Genomic DNA, 20,746 nt, shown 5'->3' with positions numbered 1-20,746 from the left:
GCCCTATTTTAGTCCATGTTTACAGATCCCACACGCCTATTATAGTCTATGGGTCCGTGAAAAAAAAAAAAAAAAAAAAAAAAAAAAAAAAAACGTTCCCAACACAGGCGTTAACCGTGTCTCAAGGACCATATATAGGAGATGCTCTAAAAATCAGCTATGCAAGCTATGCAACACATGAAGAGCAAAAAACAGACACAAAAGACCAAACACGGATTCTTCATGGATGAATCACTGACCATATTATCACAGATTTCATCACAGAAACGCAAGTGTGAATGAAGTCTAATACTGCAGTTACATTGCTATTTTTCTACCCCCTGCCTTTTGCTAATCTACCAACTATGGGTTGCTAAGAAGTGTGGACATAGAAGGGGGTATGTATGAGTGCAGGATCTGACTACACAGCTTGCAGTCTGTTACCATGGGAACACAAGTCAACAGAGGAGGTGTAGATAAAATAGATCACATATAAATGTATCACAGGCACCTGACACTATCTGAAAATCAAACAAAATAATGGTATTTTGAGAAGGTGAAGTAGAAAGGAACAATTTCATGTGCGGTTACACCTACTGCCGCAGATATATTCCTGTGTGTCAGACACACAGAATGTGCAATGATAAGGGCAGGTTCCATACATCTGAATGGGGTGGTTTCTGTAGAATGTGCAAGGTTTTCTGCAAGCACTTATTCAGATGAATGGGGCAGTTGCAGAAATGTCTGAAACAAATCTGTTGCATGCAAATAAGTGCTCAGTGTGCAAAGTAATACAACAGGTGATGGTGCCGACCACACAGGAGTCACATCCAACTTACAAGGTAACTCAGAACTCAAACCCAATAGGTGAGGAACAGAATAAATAATCCATGACAAAATAAAAATGAAGCTGTAAGATAAAAAGAAAATGCATAAAAATAACCAGTACACCAAATGAGAGGCTATTAACAATGAAACACTATGCAAACCAAAATGAGAAAGACACATAGATAATACAAGCACAGCAGTAGGGTTAAACTCTTTTGGCAGAACTTTGATGTCCAGAGTTTAAAGATGGCCGCACAACTTTGGCTGAATACTTGCTGGCAGACAGCTATTCCTTCTGACCCCTCCATACACAGGTACACAGGACCCATCTCCCCCCTTCCCTCAGTGAGGAGAGAAGGAATATGCACAATTACAAAACTGTCTCTGGAGGATAACGTTCATCAAATGTGTGTCACCTTGAAATTGGTTGTGTCAAGTTTAAAGGTGGGGGTTCCAGCAGTCATACCCTAACCAATCTTCAGGATGAGGGTCCAATTCCCACATATGAATAGATCGCAGGTTCAACATGTACTGTACTTTATCTCCACAGGTCCCACAGAAAATGAATGGAGTAGCAGTGCCCAAAATTGACCTATCAGTTCATTCGGACAAGAGAACACAACCTACACTAATCAGATACTAAGGCCTCATGCACACGACCGTTGTGTGCATCTGCGTCCGTTCCGTAATTTTTCAGTTTAGCGGAGGTCCCATTCATTTCTATAGAGCTGTGAAAAATAAAACTGATAGTCCTTCGTTTTTTCTCCGTGATTCCAGTCCGTCAAAAAAATATAACCTGTCCTATTCTTGTCAGTGGAAAACGGAGGACGGACCCATTCAAGTCAATGGGTCATTAAAAAAAAAAAAACAGATGCACAACTGGTATGTCATCCGTGTCCGTGTCAGTTTTTTTTCTACAAGACCTTGGTGCAATAAAATTACACACTTTTCATTAACCTTCCTTTTTTTTCCCCTGTCAGACAAAAAAAATAGGAAGACACAAGGAAACACAACTGAAGCAAAATCGGACACGGACCACTGAAGCAAAACCACTGACAGTTAAAAAACACTGTTGTGTGCATGAGGCCTGATCCTGTAGATAGGGAATAAGTTTTAATCTCGGCAGCATCCCTTTAAGAAGATTTCTGCTGTGTAATTCTATAAAGGAACATATTGGGGGGGGGGGGTGGATTATTATAGCTATACACCAGTTTTCTTTCATGGAAATGGTTTTTGAAGTTTTTCCGAGACCCGCATCACTTTTCAGTGAGTAGGAAAATGCAGGTTGTGGGCAGGACCAATGTACCCAACTCATTTAAAAGGAACATTTCACCATAAAAATGCAATGTAAGCTACAGGCTGCGTGCTATAGAGCTGGAGGAGCTGAGCAGATTGATAAATAGTTTTGTGAGAAAAGATTCAGTCTAACCTATATTTCATTCATTTAATTTCCTGCTCTTTCTGGGCTTTGAAGTCCAGGAGGCGGTCCTATCAGTGATTGACAGCATTCCCTCTATGACTGTGTATACAGAGATAGCTGTCAGTCACTGATAGGACCGCCTCCTGGATGAATGAAATACAGGTTAGTCTGAATCTTTTCCCATAAAACTATATCAATCTGCTCAGCTCCTCCTGCATTAGAACGTGCTGCCTTCAGCTCAGACCCCTGGTTCAATGTGACAGGTTCCCTTTAACAACACATACACCAGAAATGTATTCAAGCCCCTGGCTGGAGTAGATTTCAGTTCTGACGCACGGCAAGATTTGCTTCAAAATTGTTTTGCATGTCACACCACCGCAGGGCTAAATAAGACCAACATACACAACATTGTTCTTAATAAATCTCCCCCCAGAAAGTGATATAATCTTATTTAAAAGGGGCTGTCTCATCACAGACAATGGGGGCATATCGTTAGAATATGCCCCCATTGTCTTATAGGTGGGACCCGCACCTTTACTGGGAATGGAGCCCCAGAAGGTGGTGGCTGGAGGACCCCGGTACGGCCACCACCAAACTGACTCCCCATAGAAGTGAATGGGAGCGTACCAAGCATGACCGGACACCAAATCCATTCACTTCTATGGGCTTGAAGGAAATAGCCGAGGGCCCTATAGAAAATGATTGGAGGGTGGCTGCGCATGCACAGTGTGCCCTCCACCACTTTCGGGGCTCCATTCTCGATATAGGTGCGGGTCCCAGCACCTATAAGACAATGGGGGGCACATCCTAGCGATATTCCCCCATTGTCTATGATAAGACAACCCCTTTAACTGCAGAAAAGTGCAGTCACTCATGTGACCACCATACTGCCAAAGTCAGGAGCTGTATTGGAGGTTTCCCGACTTAGATATGTTAACATGTTATATTTCATTGAGAAGCAACATAATAAAATGATTCTCGACAGGCAGTAAAAGTATTCATCATATATACCATTCATCACTATGGACGCATTATTAGCAATCGTTTCGGACCATCAACTACTTGGCTTTTGGCCCTGTCGGAAATATTAGGCGTTAAAGCCTTGTAAAGGACAATTTCCCAGCTCAAAACCAAATACTTGGCCACGATACAGATCTCCTGCAAGGTTTACTTACCCAGAAAATAAACTCCAGGATGTACTATAAGATCACTGGAGTACACAATACCAGCACACGCCAACAGTAACCACAACACCTAAGTGGGCCTAAGGTATGTCTGGCATAACAATAGTGAACATCATTCTGAGGGATCTCTAGTTAGACATTTGCATCAGCCCAAAGGGTTTGTACAGACACTCTCCTTTCCGATAAGACATTGGTCGAAGAGAGACACAACTGCAAGCTGGGCGGGATAGAGGTAACGTGCATGGTTCCTACTCTAGTTAATGGGACACATAGATGATACTAGCTGGGTTCGGACTGTTGCCAACATGCAGTTGTAGCTCTTCCATGCCTAATGTCAGTATCGGGTAGGAGAGTATTCCGGCACAAACGCTTTAATGAAAACACTTGGGGAGGAGGATATATCAAGACCATATCAGTTACACTGGAGACTGATGCTCATTTCAGGAAGTTTGTGCGTCAGAGCTGAAGTCTACACCAACAACTACTTGACGTAGATTTCAGGCATAATTTGTGGCAGTTCTTGCTGTGAAAATACCCCACAGGTAGGGCTTGTGTCAAAACGTGCAACTATTTTAAGCCAGAAAACTGGAGTAAACAGTCTAATAAATTCCCCCCTTTGGCTCCCTGCATTGCAGAGCATGCAGTTATGGATGGTTGTGGTTGATCATGAATGGTCAAATCCTACTGTTCAAACCCTGTAGAATAGAACAGCAGAGGCCTCCTTCCTCCACCACATAAATAGGAGGAAGACGCAGAGTAAGACACAATGCTCCATTTTTAAAGCACAGAGGAAGGCAGCGGGTGACAAGGAAAATACAAGGTATGTAATCCGTCATACTCACAAAAACAAACTCTTCAAAGCAAATCTTTCCATCTTTATTCTTATCGCCATCACTCATCAGCTTCTGAATGATCTCTCGCACTTTGTATCCGGGAAGAGGAAGGTTGGCTTCTTTAAATAGATCATGGAGCTCATAATCTGATATGTATCCACTGCTGTCCAGATCTACAACCGGAACAAACGATTAATGAGAAGATGATAAAACGTCCCTCAGAACACAATGACTTAAAGGGACATGTTAAAAAGAAGTCCATGTAATTGTTGTACATGCACAGCACATACAAAACTGTGGAAACACAAAAATTATAATTATAATAATCTCATAATATTGTGTTATGAACCTGAGCTGACAAGCCCAGAGGTCTTGCTGTGTGATGCAACTTGTATTCTAATCAATCCATAAATATCTTCCACCGCTATGCATGTCAATTCTTGAAGTGTATTGGATGGAAATGTTATGAAATAACCACAAGTCATACATAAAGGTGCAGTCCGCTGTAAGATTTGCTAAATGACGTTGCTTTGAGTCACACACATTGATTCAGCCCAACCTTCTGGGACATGGCTCCAACACCACAGATATCAAGTCAAACCTAAGCATATCACATGACGTACACATAGGAAGTGACTTTTCGTGGTTCAAAGAGACTTCTCACACGAACATTCACGTGTACACTGCGCCTTGATTTAACTATGTATCCCTATTGCAGAAGTCATGATACAGCGGACTACACAACAGAATGCCGAGCTGGTATGTGACCGATGCTGCCCAACTCTTGATGTCGGGCATTTATGTCAAGATAATTGCATTCCTAGAAGCCAAACTACAGCCACATGGACTAGTCATCTACATTGGAAGTGGAACTCCATGTGTATCAGTAATGATGGTCAACTAGAATAACAAGGGGTGGACAAATCCTAGCAAACTTATAACTAGATATTTGCTACTGACACCAACATTTCTGGAAAGTTTCTACTGATATCTATGAAAGGTAACATTGATTGGCTGCTAAAAAATTTCAAGGGTCTAAATGGCCCTTAAACTATAAACAACCATTAATAATCATGAACTAGACTACATTCATTCAGAAGCCTAGTTTATAGTAGACTCTACAATACTTAGTAGTTAAATACTATATAAGACATCTGAACCTTTTGGAGGAAGGAGAGTTTACAGTCGGTCACTCGTGCACCTTCTTGAGTGCAAACACATGTTCCTCGTCTGGAAAAATATTTTCCTTCTTCTCTTCAGTGAAAAAAAAAAATCTAGACACCCCAGTACATTCTCACAGTGTCAAATGCTGGGCACCGTGCTCAAATGTAACGTTCCTTTAGAACAGACAGGGTTAAAAGTCAAACTAGTTTGAAGGGGACTGTACAGGTGGCATAAGAGGAAAACAGCGCCATGGCTTGGCTTCCTCCAAATACGGACTTGAAATAGCCTGAAAAAACAGGATGTGAGAAAAAGTTCCATAAAAAGCTGTTCCTCCTGATCCTGATTCAGCAATGTGCAGAATACATTATGTAAATAGCATTACTAAATGCTAGTAATGTATTTTCCAGGGAAGGAGTCACCGGGCCTACAAATGTCTCCATGAAATTATTTAGCAAAATGTTCTCATTAAAGGCCTGGATGTTCATCCTGCCGTGAACACTCGACACATTAAACATTTATTGTCTCCAATGCCAAATAATGATGTATGGCCTTAGACGAAGCTGTTCTTGTACTTGCAAATAATACATATATAATGCAAAAGGCACATCATAGGACAATAATCACTTGAAGAACATGCTCTTTCTGTTTGAGATTTGTGAACAATTTTATGGCATCATCAACCAGAACATGCTAAGGAATAATTTTTTAGTTGTTCATCATTGCCTATCTACACAGAGCAATATAGGAATGCTGAGATGGATTGAACAGTAGTTTCACTGTGAATGTTGGATTCATCGTAATATACAAAAAATTGTAGGTATGACATATATAAGGAACTACTACTCCTGTGCAACTACAGTATGGTCGTTGGGATTTCTCCATGTGTGAAAAGTCTATGTAGATTCCCAGTACAGAGCTGCACAGTCTCCACACGGTGCCATATGTACTATTCTTCCCTAGAAGCAGTAAAGAAAGAAGGAGTATGCCACAATTATTTTTCATCACATTCATACACAATCCTACAGGGGGGAAAAAACTGATATACCTCTATATGAATTTGGAGGCATATGAAGGTACTGTGGGTCCGTATGCCCTCTATGAATGACCTATTACACCTCCATACAAAACTGGCATACCATCTCTGGCATCAAAAGGAACCTGTACTTGCAAATCTGGCTGACCTATTTCTCAACCGCAGACCAAAAGTGGACAGGTCCACCAAATATGCTTAAGATATGCTTAGGATCCAGTCTCTTTCTGGCATCTCCAACATTCCTGATCTAAGGACAAACCCATATGATATGACATTTTAACCGCAAAAATTGTGGTGTAGGGCTGTGATGGCTAACGAGTTGTAGTTTCACCACAGCTGGAGTGCCGGAGGTTAGCCATCACTGGTGTAGCGGAATGATGAATTTCACTCTATATGGTTAAAGGTGTGCGTTAGAAAAACCTTCTCAACATCTACTGCCGATGAAGAACTCAGTCTTCACATGGCCCTAGCAATCTTCTAATTTATACTCTACATTTTTAACATTTCCAGTAGGGAAAAAAAAGTTGCAGTAACATCCAAAATTGTCTAGGTGATGCCACATTGATGATGGACAGGAAAGTATCATCTCTGCAAAGTGAGAGTTGCTGCCTTCAGTCATTCTTGGAACGCTCCTATTTCTCAAAGGCACTGTGCTATTTTGTGGATTGCTAACAGAACACTTGAGCGCCGATTCAGATGGCAATTGGTGAACAGGAGCACTTGGATGATCACTGAAATTCTTTATCGTTCAGGTAGCAAACGTATATTTGTGACGTTATATGGGGACCAGGCTGTCTACCTAAATGTGCGCCGAGTAGGAACATACTGGGGCGCTTCCTCTGCTAGTAGTCCCAGCTCTGTGGCATTTTTAAACTCCTGTGCACTCTCACAAGTGCGGGCCCGTCATTGCCGCCGCCTCTGGGAACGCAAAGTGCATTCTAGCGCCAGGGTAAGAAGCCAAACACTGCCAAAAACTGCAAATATGGAGTCATTAGACACTAATTCATATATTAATAATTAAGACATTAATGTCAATATATAACCTCAAACAGCTCTTCTGTGTTTTTGTGTGGGGGTGGGGGGGGAGCAGCCAATTGCAGGTGGAGAATGATTAGTGATCTAAGGCTACTTTCACACTATGTCGGGTCTCAATACCGGAAAAAAACGCTTTGGTTTTGTTACCATTCATTGTCAATGGGGACAAAACGTAACTGAACAGAATGCTTCAAAATTCATTCCGTTCCATTCTCAGAGCAAACCGCAACATGCTGAGGTTTTCTTTCCGTTATGGGATGCAGAGCAAGACGGATCTGTCATGAACCACAATGTAAGTCAATGGGGACGGATCAGTTTTCTCTGACAATAGAAAACGGACCCGTCCCCCATTGACTTTCAATGGAGTTCATGACAGATCCGTCTTGGCAATGTTAAAGATAATACAACTGGGTCCGTTCATAACGGATGCAGATGGTTGTATTATCAGTAACGGAAGAGGTTTTGCTGAGCCCTGCCGGATCCAGCAAAAACGTTAGGGTAAATGTAGTCTTAAGACATTGGTGGCATATCGCTAGGACATTTCAATGTCATGTAGATGTGGGTCCCACCTCTGAGCCATCAATGTCTGAGGTGAGACAACCACTTTAACTTCTAAGAATGATTTTACGTAAGTGATGTAGCTTTGAGCCAAAGAGTTAGTACTCCATATGGATACCTACCTTCTTTACAGGTAGTCTGCAGTTTTTGAGATTGGGAGAAAGGTGGTGGTCTGATTAAACTCCAGAGACAGGTCCAGAAATTGAAAATTTTTGATGTTTTGCTGGATATGGAAGGACTACTAAGTTAATGTTCTACCAAGCAGAAACTCCAAGCATGCCATGATATGACACTTGCGGCCTCTCATTCTTTTAGTCGGTTCCTGCTATGCCACAGACCAAGAAACTGCTTGCATGTGTTTCCATTTATGTTGTGTTCGTCTCGTGTTACACCCTTACTTTGTCTCAGGACAATGGAGGCAGTCTGAATACTGTGTGTGCAGCAAATTAATTTCCTATGCACAAGCATGTTAAAGAAACATGACGATTCGTTCATTGACTTTATACACAGGAAATTACAGAGTTGTTATTCAGTGACTCACCCAGAATAACAGATATGCTGAAACTTGCTCAAAACAGAAGGTATGGTCATATAAAGCATGAAGAGTAATGAAGCTACCAGCATGAAGTAATGAAGCTACTAATTCTTATTTCTCAAAAAGGAAATTCTACATGAGATTCCCCATATCAGACAATGAGATTTGGGTAACAGGACATGAAAGAACCACTATAAATATACCACAATTAACCACAGTTTTGATGCCTACATACAAACTCCTACGAGATTCCGTGTGTCCAAGAAGGGAGTTGTTTGAACAAGGCAAACATCTACTGGCCAATGCCCAAAATAGCTCAAGATCAATATTAAATGGGTACTCTGGTTAGATTGAGTTACTCACTATCCAAAAGACAGGGGGTAACTAATAGATCAGTGGGGGTCCTACCGCTGGGACCCCTTACCCCCTGCAGGCCCCTTGAAATGAACGGATCAGCCTGTCACACACGTGTGGCTGCTCCATTCATTTGTAAGGCTACTTTCACACCTGCGTTCGATCGGATCCGTTCTGAACGGATCCGCTCATATTAATGCAGACGGTGGCTCCGTTCAGAACGGATCCGTCTGCATTAGAACTTAGAAAAAATTTCTAAGTCTGAAAGTAGCCTGAGCGGATCCGTTCAGACTTTACATTGAAAGTCAATAGGGGACGGATCCGCTTGAAGATCGAGCCATATGGTGTCATCTTCAAGCGGATCCGTCCCCATTGACTTACATTGTAAGTCGGAACGGATCCGCTCGCCTCCGCACGGCTGCTTGCAGCGTTCAGGTGTCCGCTCACTGAGCGGAGCGGAGGCTGAGCGCTGGCAGGCGGATGCATTCTCAGTGGATCTGCCTCCACTGAGAATGCATTAGGGCCAGACGGCTGCGTTCAGGGCCGCTCGTGAGCCCCTTCAAACGGAGCTCACGAGCGGACACCTGAACGCAGGTGTGAAAGGAGCCTTACCCTGGGTTCACACACCTGAGCGTTTTACAGCGCGTTCAAACGCGCTGTAAAACGCTTAAGACATGAAAACCAATGCTTCCCTATGGGAAGGGTTCACACCTGGGCGTTTTACAGCGCGTACGAACGCGCTGTAAAACGCCCGACGCTCAAACAAGTACTTGAGCTTCTTTGGGGCGTTTTGACGCGCGTTTGTGGCCATAGGACACTGCAGTCAATCACACAAACGCGCGTCAAACGCGCGTTTACTATTACAAAAAACGCGCATAAAAACGCGCGACAAAAACGCGCGTTTGAGGAACGCTCAGGTGTGAACCCAGGGTAAGGGAGTTCCGGAGAAATAGCCAAGTACAGCTCTCGACTATCTCCAGGATTCCCAGAAATGAATGGAGCGGCTGCACTAATTCCCCAATCGGCTCCTCTGATCATTTCAGGGGGCTGCAGGGGCCATAGGGCCCCCATTCTCAGGATCAGTGGGGTTGCAGCAGTAGGACCCCCACCAATCTAATCAAAATTTCTGGTTGTAGAATATTGATGACCTATACTCAAGATAGGTCATCAATGCCTGATCAGTGTAGGTTTGACACCTGGTGTAGGTTCTGTGTGTCGCCGCTTTTCGCATAATGGCTGCAGGCCCTCCTGCAAACTCTGAAGCACCCACCAATGGCAAACAATAGAGTTAAGTGATGGCCACATCAACGTTCTCAGAAGGGCCGGAGAGCACCTACTACCATCATGTATAGTCTGGAGACACATAGAACGAACACAAGGTGCCATGGTGTGTGGCGCCATTAGCTACCATGGCCATTCCCGTTTGGTAACACTGAACACGGTATGTCCAAGACATTGTAGAAACAGTCCTACTCTTTAACTTAAAGGGGTTCTGCACTTTCATTTAACTGATGATCTATCCTATGGATAGATAATCAGCTTCTGATCGGCGGGGGTCCGACACCCGGGACCCTCGCCGATCAGCTGTTTGAGAAGGCAGCGGCGCTCCAGCAGCACCGCGGCCTTCTCACTGTTTACCGCCGGGCCGCCCGCCCCCTGACGTCACGACTAGTATCAACTAGCGTGGGCGGGGCTAAACTCCATTCAAGTGAACAGAGATTAGCCCTGCCCACGCTAGTTGATACTAGTCGTGACGTCAGTGGGCGGGCAGCCCAGCGGTAAACAGTGAGAAGGCCGCGGCGCTGCTGGAGCGCCGCTGCCTTCTCAAAACAGCTGATCGGCGGGTGTCGGACCCCTGCCGATCAGATGCTGATGATCTATCCAGAGGATAGATCATCAGTTAAATGAAAGTGCAGAACCCCTTTAAGGGAGGTAGTGTTCCAACAAGTTAACGCCCAACCACATACCGCCTGTTCTATACAATGTGCAGGACCTCCCTTGGTTAATCCAATCGTCAGCTCTCACCCCCATCAAGAATATCTAGGACTGGATGGGGAGGCAGATCTCCCATGCACAGCAGCCTTGGCTGAATTACCGATCCAAGTTGGAAGAGCTTGGAATGATCTACCACAGAAGGATATCCAGCATGTGTATGACCGTTACCATGCCAGAGTGACAGAATATATAACAAGTAGGGGAGATGTCATCCAGTATTAATGCGACACTGCCTCAACATATACCCTGCTGCAGAACCCAAAATAAAGGGTGCACCACCTTGGTTATGTGAACATTGACCAAGCACCACTGACAGTTTATACTAAATCCATGAATAGTCACTCAAACCAACAATGATGCAGATTGTAGCTCTTCCTTTACATAAGAAGCCTTGTTTAAAACATAGAATCAACCATCTTGTGTCAAAGTGTCTAACTCTGAAACTGTAAGAAAAAAAAAAACGAAAAAAAAAAAAAAACATAATGCAACAGCACTCTGCAAACAAAATAAAATACAATAATGCCATAGTAATAGAAAATATTCTGGTGCTAATCCTACACTTATTTTGTAAATTTTAGATTCTTGGCAAATACATTTTGTACAAAATTATTTGGGCCCGTCTCCCAAACATCAAGGCGATCTCTATAAGACGGGAACCTAACACTAAATGCTACCACCATAACATGATAAAAAAGCAGAGTGGACCCAGCATGCATGTGGAACCTGAACTCCCTGAATTTTATGGTGTCGTTATGGCACATAACAGGTACCATTTAGTGTTAGGTTCCTCCCGTCTTACAAAGATCGCCTTGAAGTGTGGCAGACGGGACCAAATAATTTTGTACAAAATGTATTTGCCACGAATCTCAAATTTACAAAATAAGGGTAGCATTAGCACCAGAATGCTTTCTATTACTATGGCATTATTGTACTTTATTTGGTTTGCAGAGTGCTGTTGCATTGTGTGTGTTTTTTCTTTGTGTTTCTAGCCATGGCAGCGCGCACCTGCGCATTGGGATGTGGTGACTGACCCCCTTTTTCTTTGCAGTAAATCTGAAACTGTGCCAGCACCAACTCATCCAGTGCAGGTTGCTGACCGAACTTGTCAGAGACACTCCTCTTCAAACTACTGGTGCAATGTAGCATTAAAGAGTTACAAGTGTCGCCTAAAAAGGAGCACAGAAAACAGGTTGAGATTGACGAGAACAGAAGTTTAGATACGGCCATCCTTTCGTTTTTCCTAAGGGTCTCTGCATCACAGCACGTTCCATTTTGGAATGTTATCAGAAGTGAAGAGCTTTTGAAGCCAGCTTCTAATTTACATGAGGGGAACAAATGCTGCACTAAAAAACAGAACACTTCAACAATAGAAAACACAGATAAAAACCGGAACATGAACTACTCACCAACTTTACCAAATGCTTCCCTTAACTCTTCCAGTTCATCTTTGGAGATTTGTGTCGTGTGTGCCATCATTGGCGGCTGCAGTTTCCTACAAGACAAATAAATCTCAAAATCTGCTACACGTTAAATGAAACGTTTCCCAGCAACAGTAAATGTACAAAAATAACTTATCACTCATCTCCCCTCCAGTGTTATGCCCGATCCTCCCTGCCGTTGTTGGATTTTCTGGCTGCAGCAGTGACGTCCCATACACACTACATCACCAGTGCAACCAATCACTGGCCTCAGCCTCCAAGTGTCGCATACTGCTAAAGTCCTCGATTGGCTTCACAGTGAGCTAGTGTGTACAGGACGCCACTGCGGCAGCTAGGAAGTTAACGTTAGTGCTGCCGGAGCGCGATGCTGGAGGCAGCAGGAGAGAAAAGAGGAGAGTATAACTTCCTCAGAGATTTTAGTACATTTACTACTTATGGGAAACTTTATAGGGGTTTTCCAGGGTACAGATATTGATGACCTAACCTGAGGATAGGTCAACCGTATAAAGTCGGCGCGGATCCAGTACCCCCCTGATCAGCTTCTTCAGGCAGCTGCGGCCCCAGTTATTATACGGTGTAGAAAGCTCGTACAGTGTGTAGTTTCTGGAGCCGCAGTTCTGCAGCTCCTCTCCCATTCACTTGAATGGGCGCTGAGCAGCACTACAAAGTGGACAGAAACTACTACTTTCGGTCCCTACACTGTAAAGTTTCTTGTGCCGCAGCTGCCCAAAACAGCTCCCCGTCGTCACAAAGCTAGAGCGCTGTAATCTCGCGATGCCCGAGCTTGCGCATGCACAGTTCTTTCCCTGAGGCTGATGCCAGCACAGGGAAGGAATATTATGCCGACACTGCGCATGAGCTAGCTCTCGCATCGCAAGATTACGGCGCTCTAGCTTTGTGATGTCGGGGAGTAAGGAGGAGACTTGGCGGATGCGGGGCAATGCTGGGCTCCTTCGCAGTGGGCGATGCTGGGCTCCAGAAATGTTAGCAACAGCTCCTTGGGCTTCTTACTTGCCTCATATATATATATATATATATATATATATATATATATTATATATATATATATATATATATATATAATGGTTTTTTTTGACACAATAAAAGCACACAGAGCTATGGGGAATGGGTATTGCGGATGTGCTAGCGGTGATCTAGCAATCCATGTCCTCAGCTCTATACCCAAAATCCAGGTGACAGGTTCCCTTTAAGGATGAGCCTCATTTTGTAATATCAATAGTTTTTTGAGAGGGGGGGGGAGGGAACTAATTAAATAAAAATGCTAATCCACCTTCTTTACACCATGCACAGTAATATATAAATAATAATGTATGTATAAATAATAATAAAGCAGGATGTTTTTGAGGGATGGGTAAGCCTTTTTTTAATGAACTTTATTTAACTTAATCTTTGTGTCTACCCAAGCAGCGATCAAGCATCTAGTATTTCAAAGAATTATTGCCGGTCTGTGTTACATTATCAGGCAATCTACTGTATTACCCCACGTCTCTGACATAGCCTAAAGGGGGTTACCTAACCCCTATAATGCCCGGAACCACATACAGGTTATACTTACCCTGCTCCCCGGAACTCGTGTTACTCCTGATGCCCACACAACAGCCGCTGTGGGTGACACTAGGAAGGTTCTTCCCTGTCGCGGAATGCTATTGCCGGCTCCCCCTGTCGCTGGATGTTTTGGGAGACTTAGCGGTGGTCAAGCGAGCATCAGGAGCGACGCGGGTGTCGGGGAAAGTATAACCTGTATGAGTTGCATGGGCATTTTGGGGGGAATTATAGAGATTGGATAACCTCTTTAAAAGGCCATGTACACCTTTGGATGCATTTTTTTTATGATGGCATTTAACTTATTTTGGGCTAAAAAAATCTTATTTTCAGATGGCCTTTATTAAAAATATGAAGCTGTTCTGTCAGAAAGTTTTTCTGTGCCGGTCATCTAAGAAGCCTCATCTCTAAACTACCAAGAGGTCAAAAAGACTTATTTAAGCCACAGTCTTATCAGTAACTGAGCTATAATGAGCGTTTATTAGAGATGAGCGAATTTCATATTTAGAAATTCATTCACACTTCATTTGTTGGTTTAAGGCAGTGGTGGCGAACCTATGGCACTGGTGCCAGAGGTGGCACTCGAAGCCCTCTCTGTGGGCACCCGTACCCTGGAGAAAAGTCTATTGTGTACCAATATGCCTTAGACTTTTCCTGCCACTCCTCAGCGCAGGCAGCGCACTGAATATAGGCAGGATATTATAGCTACATGATAAAGTACATGGAAGATATACTATATTGGTATTCAGGTTAAATTGCCGTGTTGGCACTTTGCGATAAATAAGTGGGTTTTGGGTTGCAGTTTCGGCACACAGCCTGTAAAAGGTTCCCCATCACTGGTTTAAGGTGAATTGAGTTATGGATTTCGTTACCACGGAATATAACAGAATTCTATAACATAATGCATAACGGAATGCCTTTAGAGGCATTCCGTTATTCATTCAGTCATAATAGAAATCTATGAGCTGCAAAAGGTATCCGTCCCGTTTACGTTATGCAGAGGAGTCCTCTCCTGCAGAACGGAAACGGAATGGAACCATTCAGTTATGCATTCTGTCATAGAACTGCGTTATGGTTCGTGGTAACAAAATCCATAACGCAATTCACCTTTAACCAACAAACGTAGTGTGAACGAATTTCATAAGCGGAAATTCGCTCATCTCTAGTGTTTATAATGCGAGATAGCAGAGATAAGTCAGTCTGCTCCTCAGATGACTGAAAAGACAAAAAATCCCAAAAGGTAGCTCTGTACACAAAAAAGGATTTCCTATTGTTAATAAAGATCAACAAAAAATTTTTTTTTTTACTCAAAATAAGTATATAATATATAATGCAATAATTTTTTTAAATTTCCCCCAAAGGTGTACATAGCCTGTAGGACAGATTACTATAGCAGATCTGGCTAGGCCGCCGACTACTGTGGTAACCTATTGGTGCCTTTTGGGAAGGCAATAAGCTGACAGAGCTGGATTCACTGCTGGACTGAAGGGGTAAAACACCCAGGCCATTAGAGAGAGGTTGATTACATGGGCACAGCTTCTGAGGATAGGCCATCAATATCAAAATCCTGGACAATGCCTTTAAACGTCGGACCATTCCCTATATACAAAACTGCTGAAAAAACTGAAGTGCTAGCTGGAGAGTTTAACAGAGAAGCACGTTTCCAGGAGTCTAGGGTTAATATAGGGGAATACTCTGTTCTTCACCTCTTGAAGGAGAGTGACTATAAAAAGTGTCTATCTGGAGGTCCTGTCCTTCAAAGGACAAATTTAAATACCTCTGGATAGGTCATCAGTATCTGATTGTGAGGGTCCAACACCGGGGACCCCCACAAATCAGCTGTTTGAGAAGACTCCAGCGCTGCTGCGGGCACCGTGGCCTTCTCCCTGTTCACCTAGTATAGAAGATAGTTCATTAGTATTTAAGTATCGGGAAACCAGTTTCATTGGACCAATAACACATTTTAGTAATGGAAACAGTCCAATGGTTAACTGGGCGCTGCATAGAAACCGTACACTGATAGATTTCAAAATGGATTACAACTGATCTCTGGGGGTCACAGAAGGACAATTTCGGATCCGCTTAATATAAACAGCCTACTAACAAGAAGGGACTGGTTCCAGCGCAGAATCCCTCTAACAAGACAGTGATTGCAAGAATCAGCAAGAGACACACAGCAAGGGCCACATACAGTACCTTCTATACAAATACAGCTTACAATCAACTGTGGTAACGGAATAGGAAACTTACCCTCGTCAAAGACTTCTTATAAAAGCGCTCCCTTCAGTGTAGCTTCACACCTAGAAAAAAAAAACAATATTATGAAAAACTCAATGGTGAACAGTTAATTTCCATAAATCTCCATACAACTTAAATACATCCAGCTTTACATTAACAAACGGCATTATTAATGTACATTATTACATAAAGAGTGATTAAGAGGGTTGTCCCCATCAGGACAACCTATATCCACACGCCCTATCGGAATATGTAGAAATGGTGGACAGTCCCCAACTTGGTACCCCTTCCTTTACGAAGAGAGCGGCGCTTGCTTGGCCATACTTCGGCCATCTACACATTATTTGGACAGCCCTTTAAAAAGGGAATCTGTCACCTCCGGCAATCCCTAATAAGAACACTGATACATGTATAGATCAGTCATTTGTATGTCGATACTCAACCCCATTTCCTTGCTGTGCACGAGCCATGTGATGCTCTGAGAGGACTCCTGTGCACACGTACATAATGTAGAGGACTCCAGAAGTCCTCTCAAAGCATTTCACTACCGGTTAGTGGTCGCTCTGCGGGGGATTGGTAGGGGAGTATCGATATACAAATGACTGGTCTGGAGCCAGTGGCAGGTGTTCTATACATGAATTATTGTACGTAACATGGTGGCAGATTCCACCACGGAATATCAGCAGTCAGCAGCATAATCAACTATTTGTCAAGGTTTTGGGAGAACATGCTCATAATTAAAGCCCCATCAAAGCCAACCCCTTTACCATCTCATGCCTCATCTATCTCACCCATGTGTGCACCCAAGTAAAATTCTATGCAGTCATAAAAAAATCAATAAAATGTTCATAAGGAAATTAAACTACCCACCCACACGAATACAGATTTACCGAAGGGAGGCTAAGTATCGTCTACCTGCCAAACCATCTAGATGCAACCAAGCAAAGACTGTATTTCAGGCCTTGGACACTAATTACCCAGTATCTCCCATTTATATCCCATTTTAGCTCTTACGCCACACAGTAACTGTCAATTTACTCTGATTACAGCTGTGACTGGCAATGGCCATAGATCTCTGGAAGATTAGCAGCTCATTTTAAGAAGGCAGCAACCTACAGCAACTATCAGGCTCTTCATACTTCTCGAAACATGTATCTTCACGTTCAGGCTTATATAAGCCACATTCCACACATGACGATAGAAAGAACTGTATGTAAAAGGCTCACACACCTTACAACTCATTGTAAATTGGTCAGACATATGACCTTTAAATCGGGTTTTCCAATTTTTTTTTTTTACCGATGACCTATCCTCCTCTGGATAGGTCATCAGTATCTGACCGGTAGGAATCGGCAACCTTGGGCACTCCAGCTGTTGTGAAACTACAATCCCTAGCATGCTGTAGTCATTTCTATAAGAGTTCATAGAAAAGCACAGCAAGTATGCATGCTGGGAGCTGTAGTTTCACAAAAGTTGGGGTGCCCAAGGTTGCCTACGCCTGTGCTATACAATGTACGGCGCTGTGCTTTGTGAGCCGAGAGAAGGACATGGTGCTACTGCGAGCTCCGGTGCCTTCTCAAACAGCTGATTGGTCGGAGTCTGACACCCGCGACCCTGCCAATCAGATACGGATGACCTATCCAGATAGGATCAGTAAAAAATAAAATAAAACTTGGAAAACCCCTTTAACAAAAATTGGAAATTACAGGGCAAAACATCACAACACTTTTGGATACGAAGGCCTTAATTAATTGCATCCTTGCAGCCTAGAATAAAATCAGTCAACGTTGCACTAGTGAATTGGCTCATAGAGCTAGCACAGTAATTTACCTCTGGCAGGCGGACGGTCCCTCTACTGCCAGTAAATTGTATTTCTCATAAGAAAATCATCATCTCCACATGCGCTGTTAAAGTGAGAATAAACTCATTAACGAATACGAATGCAGATTCGTAACGGATTGTGGAGCTCGTCACAATTCTGGGTCCAAGTTCGTTATTATTTTCATGCATGCGCCTCTACTCACAGTAATGGCGCATGTGCAAGAGTAAGCTTTTCTCTCGAGACTCGGGACAGTTCTTCTGCCACTTGTAAATTAATGAGATGAACGAATCGGAATTGGACATAGCAGTGTGAACCGATTTGCTCATTACTAGTGTACACCAGAAAACTGGTATAAATGATAAAATCTAGTGGAGCCAATGGCCCCGTCCACACAACGCCTTTACCATGTCCCAATTTTGGAAAGTGCAGAGAGCAAAAAAACATACAAAAAAAAAGAAGCTATCTGTAAAAAAAAAATGTTGCAAAAATTATGTTTTGAAAGTGACAAACCCGGATTTTTAAAAGGCCCTTAATGTCCTGACACCTCATGAACCAGCGCAGCGTCTCATCTGGGTTCTGAATTCAAGGGAATCTGTCAGCTTCAAAACACTTCCCAAACTAGAGTAAGCAGTGTATAGGGTAAGTGACACCAAGTCCGGTTATGTCATTTTTATCTTCATGCTCACTTGCATTCTGACGCCGTGCTTCCACAAAACGGCAGTAAAATGCTTAGAGTGGACTCCTCCTTGAGTCCTCTCCATTATGTGCATCAACCTGGGAGTCCTCTTAGTGCACTTTACTGCACACTATACACCGCTTACTCTAGTTTTGGAGTTTAAAAAATCCCTTTAAGTTAGGGGTCTGGCTTAGGTCTGATACAAATACACAGTCTGAAAAGGAATGATATTTATACTGGGTCTGCTCTGGGGTCTGATATTAATGCAGGGGTCTGGTCCAAGATGTAATATAAGGCATTCTGAATATACTTAGGAGGTCTGGTCTAGAGTACGATCATATATGGGTTTGGTCTGGGGTGAAAGATGAATAAATGGTTTGTAAATAAATTTAGCCATACCATTTTAAAAAGGAGCCTAACCACTCATAAGAAAAATCAGCACTTCCAGATTGACACCTTATTATAAAATTCAAAAAGTTCCTCTAAATAAAAAAACTAACATATTCAAGTTTTTCCTACTTCCAATGGGGAAAGATGCTCGAGTGCTCGGTCACCTCTCCAACTTACAAGGACACCTAAAATCTTTCCTGTGTCTTCTCCTATTTCTCTGACTTGTTCAATGATCTCATAGGAGTCTGATTGTGCTACTTTATTAGTAAGCAAGGGACAAGCGTTGCCACAGCCCACAATCACACTGGGAGGTAGAAACACAAACTTAACACTCCCCTTTAAATTTCCGTTTCAACAGAGGTCCCAGCCTGGATGACGACATTTCTCAGGGATAGGCAGCAGGAAATATACTTCTTTGTAAAAGGGAGTGTGACAGAGGAAGAGAAAAATGTACCATCTGCACAGCTAACCCCATCAGTACACTAGAGTATATCATTTTATGTGTGCCATGTCTTCTAGCCAACAAGTAGAAGTCTGGGACTACATCTTGAGGACTGCACATTGCCCTGCACTACACTGTAATCATGGCTATCGCATTTCAGTTATAATTATATAGAGATTACAGCACAAGTTTTACAAAGTTTTGCAACTCCTTAAAGAGGTGCTGGAAGAATAGGGTTTTTTTTTTAGCAAACCCTCCCACTTTGCCAGACCTGGAAAGGAAAGATTGCTTACCTGCTTCCCGGTGCTGGGGCCTCGCTCCTTCTCCAGGCCTATGGTTCTCCTCTGGGCTACCTCAATGTCAACATCTGGTTTGACATCACCGCAGCCAATCACTGGACACGGCAGAGACCGGCTCCCTTTGCATCATGCGGCCATTGATTGAGTGCAACAATGTCAAACTGGATGCTGACATCGAGGGAGCCCAGAGGAGCATTGCAGGCCTGTAGCCAGGTCCGGCCAAGTGGGGGTGGTTTGCCAAACAAAAAAACAAACATTCTTTCACAACCTCTTTAAGGAGACTCCAGTGAGGTTCTATGCATGCTCTGTGACCTGTGCAGAGGTCAGGAGGGAGTAGATAAGCTATGTTATCACCTATTGTGAATAGTGAACTCTGTGTTGTTTATATAAAAGGTGATAACTGTCATTCTAATCCTGCCTGTAATGATAATGATGAAAAGTTATCTGTACAGACCAAGAAGTGGAGATTATTAGACTTCGTGGTCAGTACGCAAGCGGCAAGATTTAGTTTTTTGTTTTTTATTAAATATAGATATTGCGATGGAAAATTTAAAATACCACCACAAATTTTAAAAAAATAGGTTTACCATAAGCCATGAATTAAACAATAGGTCATTTCCTGATGACATATTTCCTTTTAAAGGGCATCTGCCTCCTGGCACATCCTTTCGGTTTAGGTACCTACTAGCCAGAATGAACCCACCAAATTCCCTTCATCTCCTGACGAGGGGACCAAAAATGGGCTCAGGCCCTCTCATTTATATACAACATGCAGAGTCCTGTGGTCTATTGGGGTATACTCATACATGGGCAGATACGCCGCAGATTATCCATCACGGAAAAGTGGGATTTTACCAAATTTTATCCACAGCAAAAACCATGGTGGAAAATTTCACCCCATGAGGCTGAACCCTTAACTGTACAGCAAAGGTTAATTTTTTTTTTAAATGAATGGAAGG

The 20,746-nt window shown here is 43.0% G+C and overlaps 1 protein-coding gene across 1 annotated transcript in view; it reads right to left on the bottom strand.

Moving 5' to 3' along the window:
* LOC122919761 (plastin-3-like) overlaps window positions 1-20,746 on the bottom strand; it is a 37,490-nt gene that overhangs the window by 16,525 nt on the left and 219 nt on the right. The window contains exons 2-4 of the mRNA XM_044268946.1: window positions 16,171-16,220; window positions 12,325-12,410; window positions 4,254-4,417 (exon numbers count right to left, since the gene is read on the bottom strand). Of these exons, the coding sequence (XP_044124881.1) occupies window positions 4,254-4,417; window positions 12,325-12,394 (234 nt within the window). The 5' untranslated portion in view covers window positions 12,395-12,410; window positions 16,171-16,220. The remainder of the gene's footprint in view (window positions 1-4,253; window positions 4,418-12,324; window positions 12,411-16,170; window positions 16,221-20,746) is intronic.

Source organism: Bufo gargarizans, chromosome 9, assembly GCF_014858855.1.
Source record: "Bufo gargarizans isolate SCDJY-AF-19 chromosome 9, ASM1485885v1, whole genome shotgun sequence".
NCBI lineage: Eukaryota > Metazoa > Chordata > Amphibia > Anura > Bufonidae > Bufo > Bufo gargarizans.
Note: the sequence above shows the minus strand (reverse complement) of the source record. Positions and strands in the feature narration are given on the sequence as shown.